The 25,258-nt window shown below is 48.5% G+C and overlaps 1 protein-coding gene across 7 annotated transcripts in view; it reads left to right on the top strand.

Moving 5' to 3' along the window:
- The first annotated feature begins 3,430 nt into the window (after positions 1 to 3,430).
- SH3RF1 (SH3 domain containing ring finger 1) overlaps positions 3,431 to 25,258 on the top strand; it is a 159,160-nt gene continuing 137,332 nt past the window's right edge. For 5 of the 7 annotated variants that reach the window (XM_030761796.2, XM_022594857.2, XM_089912676.1 and 2 more), the window contains exons 1-2: positions 3,431 to 3,540; positions 4,907 to 5,376. In XM_030761796.2, coding sequence (XP_030617656.2) covers positions 4,984 to 5,376 — 393 coding nt within the window. In that variant the 5' untranslated portion in view covers positions 3,431 to 3,540; positions 4,907 to 4,983. Of the gene's footprint in view, positions 3,541 to 3,785; positions 5,377 to 25,258 lie in introns of those variants that run through there. The other 2 variants (XM_022594854.3, XM_089912675.1) reach the window with 2 other exon arrangements.

Raw genomic sequence — 25,258 nt, 5'->3', positions numbered from 1 at the left:
TTATTTTATACCTAATAGTTGGTACCTCTTAAACCCCTCCCCCTATCTTGCCTCTCTCTGCTTCACTCTCCCCACGGGTAACCACTAGTTTGTTCTCTGTGTCAGCGAGTCTGTTTCTTTTTCATTATATCCACTAGTTTGTTGTATTTTTTAGATTCCACATATAAGTGATATCATGCAGTATTTGTCTTTCTCTGACTTATTTCACTTAGCATAATACTCTCCAAGTCCATCCATGTTGCTGCAAATGGCATTATTTCATTCTTTTTATGGCTGAGTAATATTCCATTATATATATATTCCTATATATATTATATTGTAATATATAATATTAGATTAATATTCCATTATATACAATGTATAATATATGTTATAATATATTATATTAATACTCCATTATATATATATATACATATATATATCACATCCTCTTTATCCATTCATCTGTCAGTGGACACTTAGGTTGCCTCCATGTCTTGGCTATTGTAAATAGTGCTGCTATGAACATTGGGGTGCATGAACCTTTTCTAATTAGGGTTTTCATTTTTACCATTTTTTTTTGATAAATACCCAGGCATGGAATTGCTGGATCATATGGTAGTTCTATTTTTAGTGTTTTGAGAAACCTCCATACTGTTTTCCACAGCGGCTACACCATTTTACATTCCCACCAACAGTGTAGGAGGGTTGAAGGAGGAATTAGTTTTGAAGGTAGCTGATCATCAGACACACGTATGTATACGTATGTGCAAGCACGGTACCAGAGCTTACCAAAAAGCACTCTGGACTGGGAACTGAAAAGTCTGATTTGTGTCAGAACGTCATCACTGCGAGCAATAACTTCTCGACACCTCATTATTTCCCGTCTGCAACATGGGGATGATTATATCTGTCTTCACCGCTTCAGAGGGTTGTTGAGAAGATAAATGAGATAGCGTGTAGGGAAGCACTTTGAAGTCTTGGTTGGACAAGAACTGTATAAATCCAAGCTACCATTATCATGTCAGGGTGTGTTTATTTTTCATGTATCTGCTCAAAGTCACAGGGGCCATGAATATATCATGTGTACATTCTTTCCTTCAGGTTCAGTTCCCAGAAATGGTCAGGTGAACATGTTTCTCTTTCCCCAACTCTCCCTTCGGCTGTAGTATTCTCTCGACAGTATTCTGCAATTATTAGTGTTGTTGAAAACTTTTTAAAGACCCTGGAAAGAAAGGATTTGGCCCAGTATAACTTTTCCCAGGTAATTCTCGGCTGATAAAGATAATGATGATACCTTCCTTTAAAAGAGATGTACAGGTTACAAAGAACAAGTGCACTGTCTCATAGACTCCTCAACAACAGTCTAAGAAAGGGATGATTTTTTTTCACCATTTGACAGGAGGAAAGATGACTCAAGAAGTTCAAGTAATTTGCCTAAAACTTCACTGTACAGTTGGAGTAATTAAAGCTAATCAAAGAGTTGCATTCTAAAAAATAGAGTGAATGAGCAGTGGGGATGTTGAAAGAACTGAGCCACGTCCCAGGTGACATTCGTCAGAGCTTCTTCCATCCTGGAACCCTGTACGCAGTCTCCAGGTCTTTGATAATGGGTGCGCGACTAGGCTTTTTCTGGCCCGGAGTTTCAAAAGCTGGACCATTCCACCCAGGACCTTGTGTACTCTTCTCTACATACAAACAAGCAACCAAAATAAGACCAAAATAAAGTAAAATTGTCCCTTGATCTCCAGAGTCATTACCTGGTTAACTGTCAGCTTTCCCTTGGAGGACACAAAGAGCATTCAGGTTTGCTTGAGGTGACCTGTGAAAGAGGTCCTTGGGATGGTGGGGAGAAAACTGGACTTGGAATCCAGACATGAGGCTGAGTCTTGGTCCAACGTGGCTTACTGTGATGAGTGAACCTATCTGAGTTTTGGTTTTAATAAGTGTAAATGGCATATAATAATGTTTATCTGTTTAATGTTTATCTGTTTACTGACCGTGACCTTCCAATCAGCCTCCCCTTCAGGCGCGCAGTTGCAGGCGCAGAAGTTTATGGGCTAAGTAGTCACTTTCATAGTGACTTGGTGGTGGATTACTGGATTAAAAATGCTCTATTCTGATCATTTCTTCCTTTGTCTTTCTCAACTCAAATGCATGTGTATTTGCTCACTTCTTTTCTTAATCAATGCTTTTAAATTGGAGTATAGTTGATGTACAGCGCGGTGTTAATTCTCCTGTACAGCAAAGTGATTCAGTTATACATATATATTTTTTTCATATTCTTTTCCATTGTGGTTTATCACAGGATATTGAATATAGTTCTCTGTGCTCTACAGTAGGACGTTGTTGTTTATCCATTCTCTATATATGTATTTGCTCACTTCTAATGGAGGGGAAGTGGGCTATCATTTCTGGTACTCATACAGTAGGGCTGTGCACATATTCATCCATTAGCACAAAGCTAAAGAGGGAAGATGGACAGAGTTTTAGTGGGGACTAGATGACCGCATCTCCAGCGTTGAGCAGGTGACTGCACACAGTGAGGGAGACTTAGCTGTAGTGTCACAGCGGTTCCATACTCAGGTGATTCTCCTTTGTCTGCACTGGTTTCGCTGTGGCCCTGGCTGGAGACTAGACGCTCATCAACTCCCTTCAAATGGTCAGGCTGTTTAGAGGTCGGCCATTGGTTTCTCGAAAAGGCGTTATCTGTCACCCTTTCTCCTTATTTTCTGCACACCTTTGAGGAGGGTATTTGGGAAAACTTTTTGTTATGTGGATGGCAAATGCAAATAAAATGACAATTTTGAGATCAATGACAAATTTTTAACTTGTTTTACCTCTAAACTGAGGCTGAGAAACAAACCCCCAAACCTGTGGACAACGTGTTTTTCCAAAGGACCTTTCGGTTTACAGGTGTGTGCCTGGCTTTACAGGTGTGTGCGGGGGCCCCCCCAGAGGCCGCGGGGCTGGTTCGGGCCACACGGGCCCCGGGCCAGGCTGACCCCCGGGTCCCGGGCGGGTAGGACGGGCCTCCGGGCCGGGCGTCCCGTCGACCCCGCCTTCCGGGTCCTGGGCCGGGTCCCGAGGCTCGCGCCCGGTTTCTGTGTCCGGGGTACCTGGTGGCACCCGCTCCTATGCGGGCAGCGCGTCCCCACTCGGCCGCGCTCCCAGCCTCGGCGGCGGCCGCTCAAGTCCCCTCCCCCGTGCCCCCGGGACCTACCCTGGACCCCGGCAGCGCCCGGGCGCGGGAGACGGGCGACCGGCCTCCCCAGCCCGTCCTCCTCCTGCTCAGTCTCTGCTCTCCGCCCTCCTCCTCCTCCCCTGCTCCTCCCCCTCCCCTCCCTCCCCTCCTTTCCCCTCCCCTCCCCTCCCTCCTCGCCCCTCCCATCCCCTCCCTCCTTGCCCCTCCCTCCTCGCCCCTCCCCTCCTCCTCCTTCGGGCCCGGCAGGCGGCGGCGGGAGCGCGCAGGCGGCGAGCGGAGCTCGGTGCGGCCGCGGCGTCTGAGGCCGGTGAGCGGGAGAGCGCGGGGCGTGCGGACAAAGAGGGCGCCGCGCAGAGGTAGGACCTGCCCCCGGCCCCGAGTCCCCGGGCCCCCGTCCCCCGGGGCCGGGTTAGAGCGGAGCTGGGCGGCCCGGCCCGGCCCGGGTCACTGCGGCGGCGGCGCGCGCCCGGTCGCGCGGCGGGAGGACCTGGCGACGCTGGCTGCGGGCGGTCCTGAGCTCCCGAAACTTCCCGTGGGCGCGGGGCGGCGGCCAGGCGGCGGGGGGACCCACCCGGCCCTGCCGGCCCTGGCCCGGGGTCTAGGCGGACGGCCCCCTCCACCAGCCCCGGCGAGCGTCTACGCGGGCGGCTCCCGGCACCAGCCCCGGGGTGTCTGCGCGGGCGGCTCCCGGCAGCAGACCCGGCGTGTCTGCGCGGGCGGCCCCCGCCCCTGGCTGCGGGCGCGTCTACACCGACGGCCAGGCACCTGGACCGGCGTCCACGCGGGCCCGCAGTACCTGCGGCGAGCAGAGGGGCGGTCTGACCCCGCCCCGCCGTCAGGGGCAGCAGTTCCTGCCGACCTCCACAACGCCACCCGGTTCCCCTGGACACGTCCACACTGAACTGGGGGTAGGGGAGAGCGGTGCAGGCTCTGGTTTGAACGCTCTTTTCCTGAATGGCCCCATTTTCATATTAAGCCCTCGGTTCTCAGTCCAGCATTCCATTCTCAAGTTCTTTGGGTGATAATTTTGCCAGATTTTCTGAATGGGATTAACACAGGCCGTTCAGAAATCGTTTCTGAGTTTGGCAACCGCTGCCCTGATGGGTGCTGTTCTATTTGAGCTGCTTTCGGGACCATCTTTAGTGTGTTGTTTAGAATTGTGAACCTTCGTCTCGTTTTGGTTGGGCAGGATTAAACAGTTCTATTTTTAAGAGCAGCGAAGAAACATATGTATTTAATATTGGGACCATGTGCCACAGAAATCACATGAGGTGCGGTTTCTTAACCACCAGAGTGGCTTAAATACTGGGAACTTGGGATTGAAAAGGAATTTCAGGTGGAGGAAACGTTCATTTGCCACTCTCACCTTCTCAGGTGAGTTGAGGAGTTTACTAAGGCAGCAGATTTCACTTTGAGAGCCGAAGAAATTATGTTCTTATTACGTTTCATAAATCCCATTTATGGCAAGAGTCCTGAATAGTACTTGGTAGCTCTTTCTGCGCGCTGAACTAGATACCTTTACGGACTCGTTGTGAATTGCTTAGAAAGCCTGTTTTGTTTTTAATTGTTGACGCTGGAGTTCAGGCCCCATGTTCCAGAGCAAGGCTATGCTCTTCAGAGGCAGTACTTTTGTGTGCTTTTTGGTTCCTGGCTCTCCTCTGCACCTTTCCCCCAGACGATCACACTTTTCTGTCTTTTCTTCCTCTGCCCCGGTGCCCCCAGAGCAGCGTCTGACATGGATGTTACATGAGCCACTCTCAGGGTCGCGTGGAGCGTCTCCCTCGGTGAACTAGAGGAAGATGGATGAGTCGGCCCTTCTGGACCTTCTGGAGTGTCCCGTGTGTCTGGAGCGGCTCGACGTCTCTGCCAGGGTCCTGCCTTGTCAGCACACGTTCTGCAAACGGTGTCTGCTGGGCATCGTCGGTTCCCGCAACGAACTCAGATGCCCCGAGTGCCGGACTCTGGTTGGCGCGGGCGTGGAGCAGCTTCCAAGCAACATCCTGCTGGTCAGACTGCTGGATGGCATCAAGCAGAGGCCTTGGAAACCCGGCCCTGCGGGGGGCAGTGGCACCAACTGCACCAACGCCTCGAGGGCTCAGAGCAGCGCTGCGGCCAATTGTAGCTCGAAAGATCCACCTTGCCCCCAGGGTGGACAGCAGCCTCGGGCGCAAGCTTGGAGCCCCCCGGTGAGGGTGAGTAGCCTGAAGAGGCGGTGCGGTCGGTGACGGTACTGATGGTCAGTGTGTATTCTTTAGTCTTTGGATGTTTTCTAAATCAGCTCATGGCTAAAGGAGTCACGTTACTGGAACAGATAGGAGATTGTGCCTTGGGAATTTTTTTTTTCTTTTTGGAATGAGATTGGATATAAATAATTTTTCTTGTTTTTAAAATTCTCTCCCGGATGGTGGGCCTCTATTACGTTTTAAGATAAATCTTGGGAAACAGTAGCAATTACTCAATGAAATCTAAAATACAGAAGTTTTTTATGCCGAGTTTAAAAATGGAAATTTGGTGCGGTTTTACCTTTTCGATGGCGTTGGGAGAGCCATGAGTATGTATGTATGTGCGCGTATATGTAGACATGTTATAAATATGTGTGTGGGTAGATCACAAGTAGGACAACGAGCTTTAATTTTTAAGTGGCTTGGAGCCATTCTGTTGGTTTTATGAATGCACAGCACAGAATATTCTGGTTGGAGGAATTCTTAACAAATCATGGCCACAGGTAGCAGAGTTTTGTTGCTGTAGCAACAAAATGTCATTGAGAGCCATGCTAAGACAGAAGAGGATGTAGCTTTATGTTGGGTTTTATAGGGAGTGAAACGAAATGTTTCCATCAGAAAGATTTTTCTTGGGTTTTGGGTTTGGGCTGAAATAATTTGAAGTGAGGCTAAGTATCTGGGCAGTTACCACGACTGAAATTTCTAGAAGGTAAGGTATTTTGAAGAAATGTAAATTATGTTGCCGGTGATGGCACCCCGTGAAGGCATGCTTTTCTCATTTTTGTAAACCTGAAAAGTAGTTGTGGATATTCGATAATTAAAGCAGTTCCAATTTTGTCAGAAGAAACAATCTTGATAATTGGCCAAACTGAGAAAATCCATTTTTAAAGAACAGTTAATCTGGATGAGAATTCTTTTTTCAAATATTCGTTGTAAACACTCAAAACTGACTTTTTTCATGTGAGGTAGGAATAACCCTTTGGGATGGCATTAACCAGTGTAAATTCGCAGATGTGGCCCTCTGGGAGCTGTAGGGAACGACTACCTTCTAACCATTCCTTTCCTTCTTCTCAAGCTTATCTTGTACAAATGATGTAGTTACATCACTAGATGCAGAGTACGCAAAGTGTTTTAATTGCTGGAAAACAGTTTTATCCCCAGGCTCTCAGGTTTCTTTTGAGTCATATTTAATTTTTTTTTTTTAAAGTTAGTGAGAACTTTGGGTTCTGGAGGTTTTCTTTGCTTATTTGAAGCCCCCTGGTTTTGAAATTAGTCTAGCTTACAGCGTTTTCTTAGATTGCCTTCTTTTAATGGAGTTTACACGATTAGTATCTGTGGCCTCATGAATATTTCAACCTCAGAACCATCGTTTCTGAGACACCCGACCTAGGTCTGCTTCGCTTAATTAGGGGGTAGATTTGCTTCCTTGGAGGGATTTTGTTTCCTTGTTAATTAGACTGGAGAGGCCCAGCTTCTGGCTGTGAATAGAAGTGTCTCAGTTGTTGACACGTTGCCTTACCTGTTGTGAGGAATGTGGTGAATGTTTGATTACTGATAAAAAGGAATTTAAGAAGAGGGCTCAAGCATTCAGCTCAGTGTCCTTTGGATTTTAAGTTTTCTTTCTGATGTGGAAGCTGACAGTGTGATGTTGGAATGTTCATTTATTTGAACTGCTAATCTCCCAAGGTTGAGCTTCACATTTCTTAGGTACATTATTCTGTGATTTTGATGATGTCAGTATTATTTTTCTGGCTGATATGATTTTCCTGATTTACTTTATGTTTCTTCTTTGGCATGAGAAAAATTACTTGCCAAGAAGCTCAGTTGAGCTTGAGCCTAATAATTTGGATAAAGTAGTTGAGGCCAGTAAAAGCAGGAGATGATCATGTCTGTTACTTTGGGGGGGCGGGGGGCACAGAGAGTGGAGGACAAGACAATGAACAGACAAAATTATTCAGTAATGTGGGTTGATGCAGATGCTGTAATTCTTGTCAAAAGCACTTCTTTTCCCCCCAAGTCTAAAATAATTTCTCATTAGCAATTACTGGTACCTTCTACTTTGAAATATTCAAAACAACCAGGGCTACACAAACAGCCCAAGGACCTGAAAGATATATACATTTCAGAAAACGCTCCTCTTAGTTTTTACTTTATTTTATTTTTAAAATTTATTTTATCGAAGTATGGTTGATTTACAATGTTGTGTTAGTTTCAGGTGTACAGCAAAGTGATTCAGTGATACGTACATACATATACATATATATATATATACACACACATGCTTTTTCAGATTCTTTTCCATTATGGTTTATCCCAGGATATTGAATTAGTTCCCTGTGCTCTACAGTAGGACCTTGTTGTTTATCCATTCTATATATAATAGTTTGCATCTGCGAATCCCAAACTAGAAAATGCTTCTTTTAAAAGTGAGACCCGTGGAGTTGTCAGCCAGCCCCTGAGGTGTCCCCTGGGTGAATGACATCGTAAATCCTAGATCCTCAGCTGTTCTGACTCGACCCGGGGGTGTGAGAGCCTGTTCCCACGTGTGGTGGAAGCCAGTGCCGATACCACGTGGGATGCTGTTCGGTTACTGGTTATGTTCCGCGTTCCGTTAGATCGTGGCCACGTGGCTTCCTCAGGCGTGTACCTCCGGGAGACTGGATGTTATCAGCAGATACGAACGTTTCCAGCGTGTGACACACATCTTGTTCCCAGAATTTTAGTGCTTCCTGCCTCATAGGAAGGAGGAAATGGAAGAGTGTTGGGTCGGCGTCACCACTGGAAACCACCAGCTCTTTACGCCAAGTAAAGAATCCCTGCTGGTTTGGCGCCAAAGTGGACCAGTGGGACGAGGTGCAGGGAGCGGGTGGCTGCAGATACTTGCTTCCATGGGCTGAAAAATACCTGCAGAAGGTGGATTTTATATATATAAGTATGTACAGAGTCCGATGTGGACAGGTTTGATTAATCCCTATAGAATTGTGACCTAATGGAATAAATTTCTGCTTTCTAGCTGTGGCTCCACTGGTTCCAGGTCTAATACCTGTGCGTGCATCTGTCTGTCCAGGTGCTGGTACTTAATGATTTCACACTGCCGCTCCTTCAGAGCGAGCGTATTCAGCGCACACTGATCACATGACCCCTGATTTACACTGACTTGCACTTGTATTCTTTCCTTTAATCTAGCAAATATTTATCAAGCACTTACTAGGTACCAGGCACTGCCCTAGCTGCTGGATACATAGTGCTGGGCAAACCAGACGCAGATTCTGCTTACGAACCTGTGTGTCTGGTGGGAGAGACACACCTGTAATATCATGATAACAGTACAGGTAGGTCATTACAGGTGCTCAGTGTTAGGCTGGGAGCTGGGGAGATGATAGGCGAGGGCCTGGTTTAGTGCGTGTGTGTCTGCCTGTGTGTCTTCAAAAGCTTCTTCAGGCCGAGGCATTTGAACTGAGGTCTTAAGGGTGAAATGGTATTAATTAGTTGAGAGGGGTTGGCGGGGAAAGGGACAGAGTCTTCCAGAGGCCCTGACCTACGGCCGGACGAGGCAGAGCTCCCAGGAAGAAACAAAGACAGTGCGTGAGAACAAAGCGAGGGAGGGGCTCGTGACCTAAGAGGAGGCCTCTGGTGCAGCATTGGGCCGGGAGCCACCCAGGACCGCGTGGCCATACTGGTCAGTGCCCTGCCCTTGGGGCCGGAAGGAAGGGTCCTTGGGACCGAGATGGCCATCGGGCTCAGGACATGCCTGGAGCGTGCCTCAGAGGCCTGGGGGACGGGGAAAGAAGAGGGGCACAGGGGAGCTTTCCTCCCTGCTGCTTTCATTTCTCCATAGTGCCAGCGCCCTCTCTCCCTGCAGCTGACTGTTAGGGGCGGAAACGTGTCCCCCCAGGCTCATAGGTTGAAGTCCTGGCCCCCAGGTCTTCAGTGTGAGGCTGCGCTCGGGGGTGGCACCTTCGAAGAGGTGCTTAAGGTGAAGGCAGCTTACGCGGGTGCGTCCTAATCCACAGTCTGGCGTCCTCCTAAGAGGAGATCGGGACGCAGAGCCGGGTAGAGGGGAGACGCTGTGGGAACACGGCCAGCCCTCTGCACGCCGAGGAGAGAGGCCCCGGGGGTAGCCAGCCCCGCCGACACCTCGGTCTCAGGCGCGCAGCCTCCAGAATGATGAGATAAACGCCTGTTGTTCAGTCGGCCGGCCTGTGCAGCCCCAGTGCCGCCCGTGGATGGGCTCCTCCGGGTCAGCCCCGCGTGGCCTCGGTCCCCTTGGTCCCCTGCGCGCTGGCAGGGCTGGGCCTACAGGCCTGTGGGAGGGCGGGGTCAGGCCTCTGCGCCCTTGGATGCCGAGTCACCTCGAGTGGACCTTCAGTCCCTGCCAGCCCCACTGGTGGAGCCTGGCCGGCTGGACTGGCGGGGTCCAGGAGCCGGAGGAGGGCGGGGAATGGGGGGAGGGGGTAACGCCGTGGGGCGGGGCCGCGGTCGAGCGTGCGCGTCGGGGAGAGTGGGCGAGCACGCAAGAAACAGCCAGCAAGGCAGCAGGTGGTGAGGCCCCGAACTGTGCGGTGAGATACAGGATCGTGCCTGTGATGAGGGTCGTGGAGGAGGTGGGCGAGAGTGGGCAGGACCCGCTTCCCCTGGCCAGGGGGTGGCTGTCAGGGCACAGCAGGGACCATCCCTCCTGGACCTAAGAAGCAAGACTTCCAGGTAGTGGTTTGGACCGAGGGAGAGGTTTTGATGTTTCCCAGTGGCCGAGTCTAAATAGAAAAAGGTGTTTGTTTTTGCCAAACACTGTGTTGCAGACATTCTTGACCTCTTCTTATTTATTCATCGTGTCATCCTTGACCCCTGCTCAGTCCTCCTGTCCACCTCAACCCTGACTGCTCCCTTCTTCCTGAGTCAGGCCTGCATCGAGGCTCAGGGCTGGGATGGGCAGGGAGCCTGTGTACAACAGGAAAATGCTGAATGAGTTTTCTTTGTATCACATTTGTATCTTGTGACTGTTACCGTGTAAATCTCAGACAACCCTCCGCAGCTAAGGAGTATTGTTATTTAAAAAATGTTCAAAATGTAAATTGCAAAATGAGTTCCTAAAAACATTCTGGCTATAAAAACGTTCGCCACTTTGGAAGTATAATGTGTGTCCTTCTGTATCTCTTCTTATGTGTTTATATGTGTATGCATCTGGTTGTTTTGATTCTTGACATAAGTGGGATTCCATACTCTGCATGTCTGATGACTAGAATATATCTGGGAAATCTTGTCATGGCTCAGCACATACACCTACCTCGTTAAAAAGAAAACACCTGTTTATTGAGGTGTACTATACATACGGAAGAGTGCACGAATTGTGAGTGTACAACTCACTGAATTATCATGCTCCATGCTTTTTAAATGACTGTATACTGTTTTTCTCTCCATTAAAAAAATTAAAGGTAATATGTGCTCATAGTAAGAAATTTGTGGTAGAGAAGGATGTAAAGGGGAAAATCAAGGCTTCTAATCTGTCTGTCCCTAATCTCCAGAGGTGACCACTGTGCAGAGGTTTTTTTGTGTGTTTTCCCCCCCCAGGAAAAAACTGAATAGAAATAGGATCGTGTTATACGTGCTATTGTGCAATTTGAGGTTTTCTCTGAAATGGCGTCTCTCTCAGAGCTTCCCGCCTGCTCTCGTTGCTGGTCAGGAAGGTATCCTCGTTTTATGGACGAGGGAAGGGTGGCTGGAAAGGCCTAGAAACTCGTGCAAGGCCCCCCTCTGTCAGGATGGAGCCAGCCGCCACCCCAGGCCTGTCTGCTCCCTGCTTCGCCCTCTCAACCGTGTCCCCCTCGTCCTCGCACTGCTGCGGCCCTGGAAGCTTTCCTCAGTGTAACTAGCGGGGCTCCTTTCACCTCACCGTCCCTGGTGCCTGTTTTGTTCTGATAAAAAGGGGCAGGCGGCCCCCGTGCCATGGAGGTAGGTGGGCCCAGCCCTTCCCCGGTGTGGCTGGCACACACTGGGAGGTGTGGAGGTCCGGGTTGTGTTGGCCGCTGCTCGGCTGCTCTGGGCTCCGTTTCTTCACGGGAACGCAGAACCGGAGGGCCCGAAGCTCCACGCGGGGCCCGGGGCCAGGATTGCTGAGTTTGGTTCACCCGTGACTCTTGAGAACCTTTGTGGTGCCTGGCCCATAGGACACACTCAGGAGAGGTTTGTTGAATGTGTATTAGTTTCCTGTGGTCGCTGTAACGAAGCACCCCCGGCCGGTGGTTGAGAACAACAGAAGTCCTGGGGCCAGAGTCTGAAATCCAGGTGTCGGCAGAGCTGTGGCCTCCGCTGGCTTCTGGGGGCTCCCGGCACACCCCACTGTCCTCGGCTTGTGGACGCACCCCTCCTGTCCCCCTCTCCTCTTCACAGGGCCTTCTGCCCGTGTGTCTGCGTCCCCATCTCCCCCCACAGCCGGGCGGGCGCGGGGTGCACGGTATTGGGGGTCCCGTGCGCCCCTGGTGGAGCCGCTGCATGCCGCGCCCAGGATGGCGAGGACTCGGGTGCCGCTCGGGCGTGGGCCAGGCGGGCTCTCCACAGCAGCACAGCGTCCTGGGGTGCACACCTTACCCTCGAAGCAGCCGAGCTGCTGAGGCCCCCTCACTGTGGAGCTCAGGCTTCATCCTCCCCAGCTTTTGTCATAAAGACTGCGTATATCTCCTCATTTTTTTCTAACCTTCAGAGACTTCTGAGAGCAGTGATGCTAAAGAGAGAACCTGTGAGCTCCAAGCACCCTGTGCGCGGCCCCGCCATGCTTGCCCTTGGCCGAGCCTGTGCCCTGTCCGGAGGATGGAGTGCTGGCCTCTTGAAGACTGGCAGGCATGCAGCTGCAGACACAGCTGCTTCAGGGACGGCCCGTGAGTGGGCTCCTCCTGGTAGTGGGGAAGGGGATGGAGGTGCCTGTCCATGTGGTTGGCGGTAGCAGTTAAGTAGTAGATGATTTGTCTTGTGGAACGTGGAAGAAGGTAGCAGTAAGCAGGCTGTGCAAGTGAATTACGTTGCAGTAAACATAGCGCAGAAAGGCAAGGCCTGCCAAGTTTGAACTTTCTTCTCTTAGCCTAAGGAAGTAAAAATTCCTCCCAAGTATTTTTTGCAAGGACAGAAATCCTTTCGAAACATTCTGTGTTCACTGTTTATAATTCAGCAATGAATGAACAGGGGTGAATTTTCATTATTTTAAAATGTAGTGAGAACTGCCCAGGATGAAATGCGGGTTTGCTGTAGGGACTCCATCCCTGGGTGTAATTCATGTGAAGGACCCCCCTCCTTTCCCACAAATAATCCAGCAGCGACGGAGCAGAGCCTCAGTGTGGGTACCAGCAGCCCTGGCATCGGTGTAAGGTTCCTGGAAGGGTGTTTGGACACCAAGGATGAAAGGGTGAACATTAGATTTCTTACGAGGGGATTAAATTCCTGTAGAGCTAAAAATCTTCTAACACTCTTCATTATATAACTGCTTGGTTTTTAAACATATATCTTTAAAGAACTTTTAAAAAGTTCTTTAACACTTTAAACACATAGATTAAACAATGTATGTAATAAATGAAACCTCAGAGCTTACATTTTTATTTGTCAGCTCATTTGAAGTGACATTTAGTTAGCGGACGTCTCAGTTTTTTTCTCCCATGGTTCAGTTTGTCTTTTAAACACACTCTTTGATATATTATATCCGGCATTTCATATATTTTTAACCTTTTCTCCCCCGCAGTTGAGCACAATTGAAGTGCTTAAGTCTTTCAGGCTAAATACGTTACCACTTTTGGTCAGTCTAATTACTTTCATTCCGTATTACGTATTTCATAGTACGTAATACCATTAGCATTTTCATTTTTCTGTTTTCTACTTATTTTTATGACAAGTCCATAATATTAAAAGATACGGAAACCCCAAACTCTTGTCATACAAAGGTAGTGATTTTGTTGAAACCGAAGTGTTGGTTGAAGGTCGTCATTAGGTGACATTGTGAAATATTTGCCCAAGAAAGCCCAGCTGTGGCACCAAAAGCTCTGGTCTCGCTGAACGAGGTGCGAGAATGTAGGAAGTGTGACTTGAGGACCACTTGCGTGGTGGTGAAGTGATGCAGCCTTGGTGTTAGTCCTGGCATGGTGACTTGCAACCAATGATTTCTGTTCCATAGGCAGGCGTTCCCCCTTCTCTAAAACGAGGGATTTCTGTATCTGAGTTCCTGTGCGGCCCTGAAAATTCTGGCACGATCGCCCAAGCCAGGGCCAGCTCTGGCCATGAGCTTTTAGGACAGACTGAGGCTGGCGTCTGGGTATCGTCTGGGTGCGGTGACCTGCAATGTGCCTCTGAGTCACCCCGGGACACCGGCATCTCCTCGGTGTCCCCTGGAGGCCCTGCCTGCCACAGGGACCTTCAGACGGACGGTAGGGTCGGCCAGGCTTTCAGCAGGAAGGTGGGGGCAGCTAAGAGCCCGACTTGGGGCTGGTTTGCTCGCTGGGCCTCCTGGGCGGAACAACCTCCCCCTGTTCCGCCCGCAGTGTCATCCCGCTGCCTGAGGCCCCCTACAGCTGGGGACGGGGTGTCCCCACGTCCAGGGATGCTGCCCCTTCGAGGAGCCTGAGCCCATCTCACCGCCGTGCCGTCCCACTCTGACCGGCAGCTGGCGGGCGGCGTATTTTTGCTGAATGCGGGCGGGAAGCAGCTGAGCTTCTCTGGGGTCGCACAGGCCTGGGCAGAGGAGGGCAGTGACTGTGGACTGGATCCTGCACACAGGGACACGTGGGGTGGGAGTGGGGAGGGATGCTGTTGATAGTTTGCAGAGTCCACGGGAGGCATCGGGGACCGTCTGGGGCAGCGGGGGCTTCATCCGGGGTGGGGAGATGTCCCAGAAAACAGAGGCTCCTTCAGACGGGTCGGGGGGGACTCGGGAGCTGAGTCTTGCTCTGAACCAACGCTCCTTTCTGAGCGCTGGAGAGCAGGCCATGGGGCAGAACAGGCAGGGGGGTTGGCACCAGGCAGAATCCCCTCTGCTCCTTGCTACCTGCGAGGCTCGGCACCTTCCTTAGCCCAAGTCATTCGTGGAGCCGTGAGGGTCCGCCCTCCAGTGCCTGGGACCTGGGACGCTCAGATGCCGGTCCTCTTTCCAGAAGCGAGAGCTTGGAGTGCCCTCTGTCAGTTACGCGGTGCAGTCAACCTTGTGTGCGCGTGTGCACGCGCGTGCATGCATGCTGGTGGAGTCTGGTGATTTAATCAACCGACATTTGTAATGTACACGTCATCGGGCATTTTGTTCTGTTTTAAACAGGCAGCTTAAACTTTAGGTTCACAAGCTGTTCATGAGTCAGTGACTGCGAGTGATGCCAAATCTGGTTTCGTCCAGGTTCTGCCACTGGCTGGGTGTGACCCTGGGCCTGGGCTGTGAGAGGAGCTGGGGCCCTCATGTCTCTCCTCCTGCTTCTGTGGCCCCAGCGGCCGTGGAATTCCTTGTGTGCTGGCCAGCCGTGACTGTTTCCTCTCCCTCCCTCCCTCCCTATCTCTCTTTTTGATGATGTGGGGAAAATAATAGCTGAAATAATTTAAAATACTTATCTTTTGACTTTGTTCTTTGGCATCGTTTTGAAAAGTCTTAGATTCCTAAGACTTCTGTAAGAAAGACTAGGTGTGCTTTGTAGTTTGGTTCTAATTTTTAAAAACTGGTGTTAGGAAAGATTACAATGGCCTCACAAGGGTCTTTTAATGGATGCTGGATGTAGAATGTGTGTTTTATTCCTTGCGGCCGATTTTTGTTTACCCCGCTCACCCTTGCCCTCCCCTCCTTCCAGAGCACCCCCGTGATGTTTTTGGATAGACACTCTGGTTAATTTATCCATGTTTTGGTTCTTTTTATATCTCCTACCTAGAGCAGCTGATCTTGTTTATGTGACTAGACCCATCTCTGGCTAAATAAGTACATTTGTGTAGCTGGTAACTTTCTGATGAATTTTGAAAATGCAGTAACAGTGAAGAGCCTTGCAGTGCTTCCACTTTTAATAAGTCTGGATTTTTTTTTTAAATGGAGCTTCTATTTATAGTTAAAATATTCACTTCCTGCCTTTGTAGGGTAAGAAAGGCCACTGAGTGAACATTTTATGAAGATGATCATGTACTGTATTTTAAAGTCTCTGGAGAAGGACGTTTCAAACCTTGTTGACAACTTACTCCAGACGCACACTCTTTGTAGCCAGGAAGTTCTTCTTTTTTTTTGTATCAAATGCAAATCCCTGTCGTTGCAGTTTAATCCCATTCCTCTCGTCCCGTCCCTAATGGGAAAGAAGTGCTCCTAACCATCCCTTATCTGGCCTAAATACTGCACTTCCTTTACATGTCCTCTTAGGACCTGTTTCCTAATGTTTTGATCGTTTTAGTCGCTCTACTTTGGATGCCCGCCAGCTTCTCCTCGTGCTTGGGTTCCGGTCCAGAGGAGCCCTGAGCCTGGTCAAGAAGTTCTGGGTAGAATAGAGCCTCGCGCTGTGGAAGGACTATCACGTGACCCTCCTGAGTGCAGTGCTCCTTGTATATCTTTAAAAATAACTCGCTGCGTTGCTGATTCATGCTTCGCCTGGACCCTCAGATTTTCTCTTCCTGAAAGCTTGGTTTTCTCCCATCTCTTATTTGAGCCCTTAGTTTTGAGTACCTTCCTAATTAAACCACCTCTTGTTTCTGTAATCCTCACGGTGGAGTCAGTAACCATCCGTGGGAACTGAAACCTGTCCACCCCCAATGCTGTTTCTGTAATAGAGAATTATCATATGTGGACCCTTGATCTTAAACACATACTTAACTTGTTTATTCCATTTATTTTGAGGATTCTCCGCTCTCATTTGGTATTTGTTCTCTAATTCATGATTTTTTTTTTAGCTTTGTCTCCTGTACCAAGTTGTATGTTACTTGAGAGTGGGAATCTTGTGTCTTGTGTCCCTTTTCTGTCCTTTACGGTTGAAAACGTAGTGGGTGTTCATTTCAGGAACTACATCTTGATGGGCTTGACAGCTCAGATTCCAGAACCCCAGGTCCACTTGGACCGACCCTTTTGTCTTCATAAGAGAGAGACCTCACCACACGTATCCCTCTGGTGCCCTGAATTGTGTTCATTCTCCATGATCTAAGACAGCTATGCGTGTTACCAGAGGTTGGGGAAACTTCTGTCATCAGATCCTCTGTGGAAGGCGGCCCTCGCAACGTTTGCGTCACCCCCACCATGGTGGTCTAGAAATAATGTTTCCTAGTTTTTTAGAAAGAATGTTCTGCTGAATTGAATCAAAAGTCTTATGAAAGTTAAAATATGTGATCTGTTATCTCTCACCCCTGACACATTGTCACTCTGACACAGAGGAAAGGGAAGTGGATCTAATAGGAATTAGCTAGCAATGATGGTGTTGACCTTTACCAAACACCTTCTTTATTTTTTAAAAAATTTTATTGAAGTATAGTTGATATATAATGTGTTAATTTCTGCTGTACAGCAGAGTGATTTAGTTATACATATATACATTCTTTTTCATATTCTTTTCCATTATGGTTTATCACAGGATATTGGATATAGTTCCCTGTGCTCTACAGCAGGACCTTGTTGTTTATCCATCCTATATGTACTAGTTTGCATCTGCTAATCCCAAACTCCCAGTCCATCCCTCCCCCACCATCCCTCCCCCCTGGCAACCACAAGTCTGTTCTCTATGCCTGTGAGTCGGTTTCTGTTTTGTAGATAGGTTCATTTGTGTCGTACTTTAGATGCCACGTTTAAGTGACATCATATGGTATTTGTCTTTTTCTGACTTTGATTAGTGTGATAATCTCTAGGTCCATCCATGTTGCTGCAAATGGCATTATTTCATTCTTTTTTATGGCTGAGTAATATTCCAGCGTATATATGCACCACGTCTTCTTTATCCATTCATCTGTCAGTGGATACTTAGGTTGCTTTCATGTCTTGGCTATTGTAAATAGTGCTGCTGTGAACATAGGGTACGTGTATCTTTTAGAATGATAGTTTTGTCTGGGTATATACCCAAGAGTGGGATTGCTGGGTCATATGGCAACTCTATTTTTAGTTTTTTGAGGAACCTCCATACTGTTCTCCATAGTAACTGCACCAATTTACATTCCCACCAACACTGTAGGAGGGTTCCCTTTTCTCCACACCCTCTCCAGCATTTGTTATTTGTAGACGTTTTGATGATGGTGATTCTGACTGGTGTGAGGTGATACCTCACTGTAGTTTTTTTTGTTTTTTTTTTTTTGTGCGGTACGCGGGCCTCTCACTGCGGTGGCCTCTCCCGTTGCGGAGCACAGGCTCCAGATGTGCAGGCTCAGCAGCCATGGCTCACGGGCCCAGCCGCTCCACGGCATGTGGGATCTTCCCAGACCGGGGCACGAACCCGTGTCCCCTGCATCGGCAGGCAGATTCCAAACCACTGTGCCACCAGGGAAGCCCCTCTCTGTAGTTTTGATTTGCATTTCTCCAATAATTATCGATGTTGAGCATCTTTTCATGTGCCTTTTGGCCATCTGTACGCCTTCTTTGGAGAAATGTCTATTTAGGTCTTCTGCCCATTTTTCGATTGGATTCTTTGTTTGTTTTTTTGTTATTGAATTGTATGAGCTGTTTGTATATTTTGGAAATTCAGCCCTTGTGGGTCGCATCATTTGCACATATTTTCTCCCAGTCCATAGAGTTGTCTTTTTCTTTTGCTTATGGTTTCCTTTGCTGTGCAACAGCTTATAAATTTGGTGAGGCCCCATTTGTTTATTTTTGCTTTTATTTCTGTTGCCTTTGGAGGCTGACCTAGGAAAACGTTGGTATGATTTATGTCAGAGAATGTTTTGCCTTTGTTCTCTTCTAGGGGCTTCATGGTATCTTGTCTTCTGTTTAAATCTTTAAAGCCATTTTGAGTTTATTTTTGCGCACGGTGTGAGGGAGTATTCTAACTTCATTGAGTTACATGTGGCTGTCCAGCTTCCTAACAGCACATGCTGAAGTACCAAACACCTTCTGATTGCTCTGCTTGCAAGTCTGCTGTTGGAGTGAAAATGTTACCTGTAATCAAGGCCTCGGTTTTGGTGCAGGTGATCGAGATACTGAGTAATTCCTGTGGTCGGCAATCCTGCGGATGGCAGGAAGCACAGGTGATGATGTGGGTAGCAGTGAATGGCACCTCCACACCCTAAATCCCTGAAAATGAAGCAGAAAGGGGCAGTTAGAAGAATAAAGTAGCCCCAAGGGACACTTTCCAGTTCTCGAATCCTAAGCCAGCTCTGGTTCAAATACCTGCAAGCATGAGTCCCTGTGATTGTTCATGTGTCAGATATTTAACTATAATGCGTGGAAATACCTTGAGTTGCTATCACCTCTGTCAGGAGACTGAGCTGTGTGATACTCACCAATAAGTAGCACTACATCGACCCAACATTTCATTATAGTTAAGAGAGTGGTCCATCTTGAGGAACAGCCAGCCCATCAGGTAGGCTCGGTAACCTTAGAGATGCTTCGCACTGCAGATTCTAGGCGTGCTGTACCTGCAGAGTTTTCTGTCAAAGGAGCATGATGCTACATCCATGTTTATCATGCAAATTCGCATGTGTTGCTAGGTTTATTTAAGTTTCTTCTTTGTGAGCCTAGCTTTCTTCCTGGACTGAGAGGCAAGTTTATTTTTCACATTAACCTGATATGTAGATTTCTCATCCCTCTGCCGGCGGCTTTTTTCTCCTTCCAATAGTGGCATCAGGTCCGGGTCTGGGCAGGGAGTCCTGGCATTAACAGCTGGCTGGTGTCTTATCTCTGTTTAGCTGCAGCCCTGCTGCGGTCCACCCATCCCTTCTGTAACTGGGTGGGATCTGTTCAACATGCCTTACATATAAATGTTGGAGTTTCAGAAGGTATGGAAACAGGTTGTGTTTTTTCCTCTGTTACTGGATCGAAAGGTCACCATTTCATGGAAGTTACCAGACACATTGGTAACGTAAACCAAAGAGTAGAATAGGTGAATTAAAGACAGATTGAGGCCAAGATTGATTTTCAGTTTGATACTTAGTATCAGTTTTTCTAGTCAGTTGAGTGTTATCTGACAAGTATGCAGCATTCCCAGTTATTGGCAGCTATGTCCTGATAAGGCAGTCTGCAAAGCTGGGAGAAGTTAGATCACAACTGTCTATCAGTAACTTTAGGGTGAAAATAGTAGCAACCGTAGTTCTGATATCACTTTAAGAGCTGATCCTATGCAGTAATGTGCGTGGGATTCAAGAGAGTAAATTCTTGACTACCTGACCTTGGGGGAAAAATATGTAGCAAGATGTTTTGTGATCTTGAAAGAGAGAAGTAATACTTCAGCAACTTGGTGTTCTGTTGGTTGCATCTAGGCGAGCCATGACTGAATGCGTTCTGTGCGCCAAGAACTTGTTTTGCTTCGATATCCCTATCTGAAAAAGGGAGCAGTGATAACATTTCATACGCCGGAAAACTCAACATGCCCTAAAATGTGAAAATGCGGGCCTTCCTTTTATATACTAAGTACAACCTAAAACACCAGCTTAATTGCCTTCCTTCCACATTTCACGTGGACAGGAAACCAGAGTCCTGACCCTGGAGACATACCGTGTGTCCCTTACAGTCTCTCACTGATAAATACACGTACCTGGCACAAACACATGATCAAAGGTGACCTGAACAATAATATATAGTTTTGATTAATGAATATGCCGGGCTTTCCTTTAAGGTTTGAACAAAGAATGATGTAACACACAGTTTTGTTAATAAAATAAACAGAGGTTAAAGACTGGAGCTGTTTCTAGTAGACGGTGCAGCCCTAAATCATTCAAGAGCAATGAAGCAGTTTTCTGGACAGATTGTGTTTCCTTATGAAGGAAGGAAGCCACCTTTGTTCTGAGTCCCTGGCGCATACCTTACAGGTGAGGTCACCCTGCGTACCTGATACCCCTTTCCTTTCAGGCACGCAGGGGAGCCGTGGGCCCTCCCCACGCCTTCCAGCTCTCACAGTCTACAGAGCAAGGCTTACGTGTACCTGTCCATTAAAGGCTTTTGAAGGACGAAAGCCAACCCCAGGGGCTATGTGAACCATGAATGGACAATAAAAGACAGTGTGCTTCTGTTTTTCAAATAGCCTGTTTAAGGACAAAAGAGCTATTCACTCATACATGACTTTCACGTAGTTACAGTGAAGGAGGGGAGGATGGTCCTTGTGTTTTGTGCTTGATTTTAAGGCTGCTCGACCGAGATTGTTTGAAACAACAGTTGTCAGTTTTTCAGACTAATAAAGTCACCGAGGCATGTGTGCTAATACGTCTCCATGTCTTGTTTCTTTAGAAAGAGGTGAATTGAAGAAGTGGGTCACCACCCCCTGCGAGATCTGAGGGTGAAAGCATTAGAGCGTCAGATTAAGCTCTAACTTTTGAAATCGCCTCCTAACTCGCCCTCCTGCCCCGCCGGGTCCCCTGGGGTCCCTGGTGTTTCCGTCAGCGTGACGTGACGCCTGTTGTTCAAAACTGCAGGATGGTTACACGGAAGCCGAGTACCCAAGCCCCGCCCTTCCTGCCACCTTGTCTTTGCCGCTTAACGTGTTTCGCTCCAGCCACGTGTTTCGCTCCAGCCACGCAAGCTTTCTTGCCGTTTATTACATCACCAAGGCCTGGGGCCTTGTCACCTGCTCTTTGCCCTCCCTGGAGGGCAGGGCTGCCTTCACCTGCATCTCAGCGTGGCCCGCTCCCTTTCTGCAGTTTGCTGTCTTCCTCAGAAGATCCTCTCTGACCGCCGTATCCCCCAAAGCCCCTCGGCCTCCTCCTGTCACTCTGCTGGCCTTGCCCTGCTTAATTTTTCTTTGTGGCACTTAGGTCCGTTTAAAATCATGGATTACTTACTTACTTGTTCTTTCCCTTAAATAGACAGTAAGCTCCGTGAGGGCCAGGACTTTGATTCATTTTATGTCTGTCTGTATCCCCGGCAGCTAGAACGCTGCCTGGCACATAATAGGCCCTCGGTAAAGAATTTGTTAAATTAAGAAATTGGTGAATGAGTTTTACTTGAAGTATGTTGGTCTCCACCACTCCGCAAACGTCATGCTGAAAAAATGTGGCAAATGGGAAAATGATCGTGAATCATTCAGATGTTTTAAGTTGGAACTGAGAACTTTTATAGATGAGTACATTAAAGTGTCATGTCTGCTTATTTGGCCATTCATTTTGTATTGTTCTGTTTTATGAGGATAAATGTGGAACGGTTTAAAAAGTAATCTTGCTGTGAGCCCTTTTGTTCAACCCAAGAGGTGAGCAACGTGATTTCAGACTAGAGCGGCGCCTCTGCTTTTAGCTTTTGGAAATGAACACACGCCCTGTATCACTGACAGAGCGCTTCAGCACTCCTTCTGTTGAAGCTCCCAGAATAATGAGAGCACAGAGAGGAACATGGTCTTTTTCATATATTTCTGCAAATCCTGGGCTTCACATACTCTTGGGAGGAGGAGTGACATTGTTTTCTGTACCTACAGCTGTTTAAGGAGTGGGTGGAAACACCTAGTCATCTCGGCTGTGTCGTGACTCCGGCATATATATCCCTCCTGTGATGCAGTGGGGGTGCAAATTCGTTCTAAGATAGCCTGTACTTTCCTTTACAGAATACCCCAGCTGAACGGGGGTTGGTTCCTGTCGGTTCCTGTCAGGAGCCACTTTCCTGTTCAGAATCTGGTCGCGGCTGTGTTTGTTACACGCAGGACTCACCGGGGCATCCCCCGTGGTCCCTTGTGTGTCACCAGGGACCACACCAGATCCCACGTGCTTCCTCGGCTCACTGCCCGGGAGGTCGCCGCCTGCTGGAAACCGATTTTTCCCGTCGCTGCCCGGGCGCTCCCAGCGGGGGAACGGGTCTTTGTACTTCTCGGTCCTGGAGAATTCTGTGCTTTCCCACGTATTGGCACACGGTCCGTCTCCACATAGATTTCAAGGATGTCCAGAAACGGTTCCAGGCGGTTCTCCAAGGTCACGCTGGGGGGACCCTTGGTGTCCCATCCGGGGGGCCGCGGCCCCTGCTGGGTGCGTGGCCGCAGGACCGCGTGGCTGGCTCTCTGTCCCGTTCCCGCTCCCGTGGTCAGCTGCAGGGTCTGCGGAACCCGCAGCAAGGGCGTGAGCCTCCTTGGCCTCAGATCCCGTGGGCAGAAGCCCCTCTGTAGTGACAGCCCGTGCTGTGCCCCGCATGGATCGCTGTCCTTTGTCAGAGTGCGGCCGCCTCGGGAGCTTAGACTTCAGCGCAGATCAGGTGAGCTGTGACCGCTCCCACCTTCAGGCCTGCCGTGTGGGGCTGGTCACTGGTGGTCACTGCGGCTGGGCGGGCGCACCTCCGGCATGGCTGTGGACGCTGCCCTCCGGCATCAGTCCCTTCACAGATGCCGATTCGGGAGGAACCCCCAGCTGGTCCCACCACCTCTCCTTCCCACAGCCGTCAAGCTTGCTTTTTCTCTTTTCCAGCTTGCGACCTCTTGTTTCATCTTCCTGCCCCTCTGCCCCTCCCCACCCGTCTCCAGCTCCGGTATCTCAGCCTTTGTCCTCAGTCATCACCTTTTCACAATTTTCCCAATCAGCCAGCCCATCGCACCCGACTCTGTTAAATGGCCCTTGGAGTCCTTTTTTTCTTTTTAGATTTAAAAAAATGTTTTGTATGATTTTTAAAGGTTACTTTCAATTTATAGTAATCACAGAGTATTGGCTCTATTCCCCATTTTGTACATACATCCTTGAGCCCGTCTTACACCCAGTAGTTTGTACCTCCCCTCCCCCTACATAGCCCTTCCCCGCTCCCACTGGTAACCTCTGGTTTGTCCTCTATGTCTGTGAGTCTGCTTCTTTTTTGTTATATTCACTACTTTGTTGTGTTTTCCTTAATGTCTTTTTTAAAGTGAACTACGTTTGACTGGGGGTAGAAAAACCTGTGGAGAATAAAACACGTGGTAAGAGGCAGCTTTCTTGATACTTTAATTTTCCTGTGAAATGGAACTTTGTCTTTTTTTTTGATTGATTGATTTAATTTATTATTTATGGCTGTGTTGGGTCTTTGTTGCTGTGCCCCGGGCTTTCTCTAGTTGTGGCGAGCGGGGGCTACTCTTCCTAGCAGTGTTTGGGCTTCTCATTGCGGTGGCTTCTCTTGTTGCGGAGCACAGGCTCTAGGCGCGCGGGCTGCAGTAGTTGTGGCACGTGGGCTCAGTAGTTGCGGCTCGCGGGCTCTAGAGCGCAGGCTCAGTAGTTGTGGCGCATGGGCTTAGTTGCTCCACGGCATGTGGGATCTTCCCGGACCAGGGCTCGAACCCTTGTCCCCTGCATTGGCAGGTGGACTCTTAACCACTGCGCCACCAGGGAGGTCCCAGAACTTTGTTTTCTTTCACCTTCCTTTCTAGGTGGAGAGCTATGAGATTATTCGTGTTTTTCACCAGCAGTCTTGCAAGATGGTCATACTTCCCAGGGAATTATTTTATAGTAGTGTTGAAAATTTGAATTGGCTTTTAGTTTCAGAGTAGAGTAATTGCTGGTTAAATGACTTGCATTAGTGGATCAGACCCAGTTAATGCACGTGTGTGCCTCTCTTAAAATAAAAGTTGAAAAATTGAATTTGTTCCTTGATAATTTGATCTGTAGGAAGTGGGGAACAAAAGATTCCAAACAGGGCTTTTAAAATCAGTTCTAATTAATTGCGTGTGCAGTTGCATCGGTGGAGATGGCGAGGCAATTAGTCTAATTATGTTTAAAATAACAGTTGCATGCCTCAACAGACGTCACACCCGCAGGCCTGCCTATCTTTTTCTACTTTCTCCTTTAGGCATGTGGTGGATTTTTTGGCCATTAAGCATGACCTCGTCAGAGTCTGTGGAGTAGAACAGAGTGACAGGCTGCAGAAGGGCAGGGTCACAGACCCCCCCCCCCCAGCTCCGCGATAACACCTGCCCAGCACACTTAGGTGGGAAGACTGAGACGTGCTGGGGACCATTTTTGTTCTCAAGCTGCTACCGCCCCCCACCAACCAAATCTTATTTTTGGAAGGCTGAGCTCTCTCTGAAATATTTTTCTCATGCTCCAATTTGGAGTAAACTATAGTTGAGTCCTGTTCTGCACACAATGAAATGATTTGAGTTTCAGAGTAGAACTTGAATAAGTAGCACCTTGCCTGACAACGTACCCTTAGCATGAAAGAGAGCTGCAGGCCAGGGGGAGGGGCCAGGGGAGGGGCCACCTGGCTTGTGAAGTCCTCTAATACCCGCCAGGTCTTCAACTAGTGCAGCTACAACAGATGTGACACCCCTGACAAAAACTGTTTTTCTTTTCGACATAAGCAGTTGGTGTTTGCACAGGAGAATGAACCAGAGATGTTTTCCCTGCCTTTTCATTAAAAGCTAACAGGAGCGCTTTTCTCTTCCGTAGATTCAGTTTTATGGGAAGAAGTATCGAAGGTGGTCTTCTGTAAATCCTCCCCTATTGCCCTTCCTTTGGTTTCTGGTAGCTTTAAAAATGATTTGTAAATTACACGTTCGTTTTACAGGATATCCTGCCGTTCCTTACAAGACTACAGTCTTTATTACCGACCTACCACAGCGATTTTGCTTTTCCTTTCAGCTGCATTTGCTGTATTTCTGACCGTGTTATTTGTTGCAGAAACTGGGGCTTGACTCTCATTGCTCTAGTTATGACTGGATTGTGCGGTTTTCTCCATGTAGGTTTCCTCCTGCAAGAATGGGATCTTGAGGGTAGATGGCTGATGGTGTTAGGCCAGTTGGACCTTTGTTTTCTGACTGTTTTTGCTAATCCTGGTGTAAGAAGACAAGCATACTTCATCTGTGGCTGTCAG

The sequence above is a fragment of the Delphinapterus leucas genome, chromosome 6 (genome assembly GCF_059928025.1).
Source record: "Delphinapterus leucas isolate spDelLeu-1000000601 "Yukka" chromosome 6, BTC_Dleu_Yukka2, whole genome shotgun sequence".
NCBI classification, from domain to species: domain Eukaryota; kingdom Metazoa; phylum Chordata; class Mammalia; order Artiodactyla; family Monodontidae; genus Delphinapterus; species Delphinapterus leucas.
This window is presented reverse-complemented; position numbering and strand designations above follow the sequence as displayed.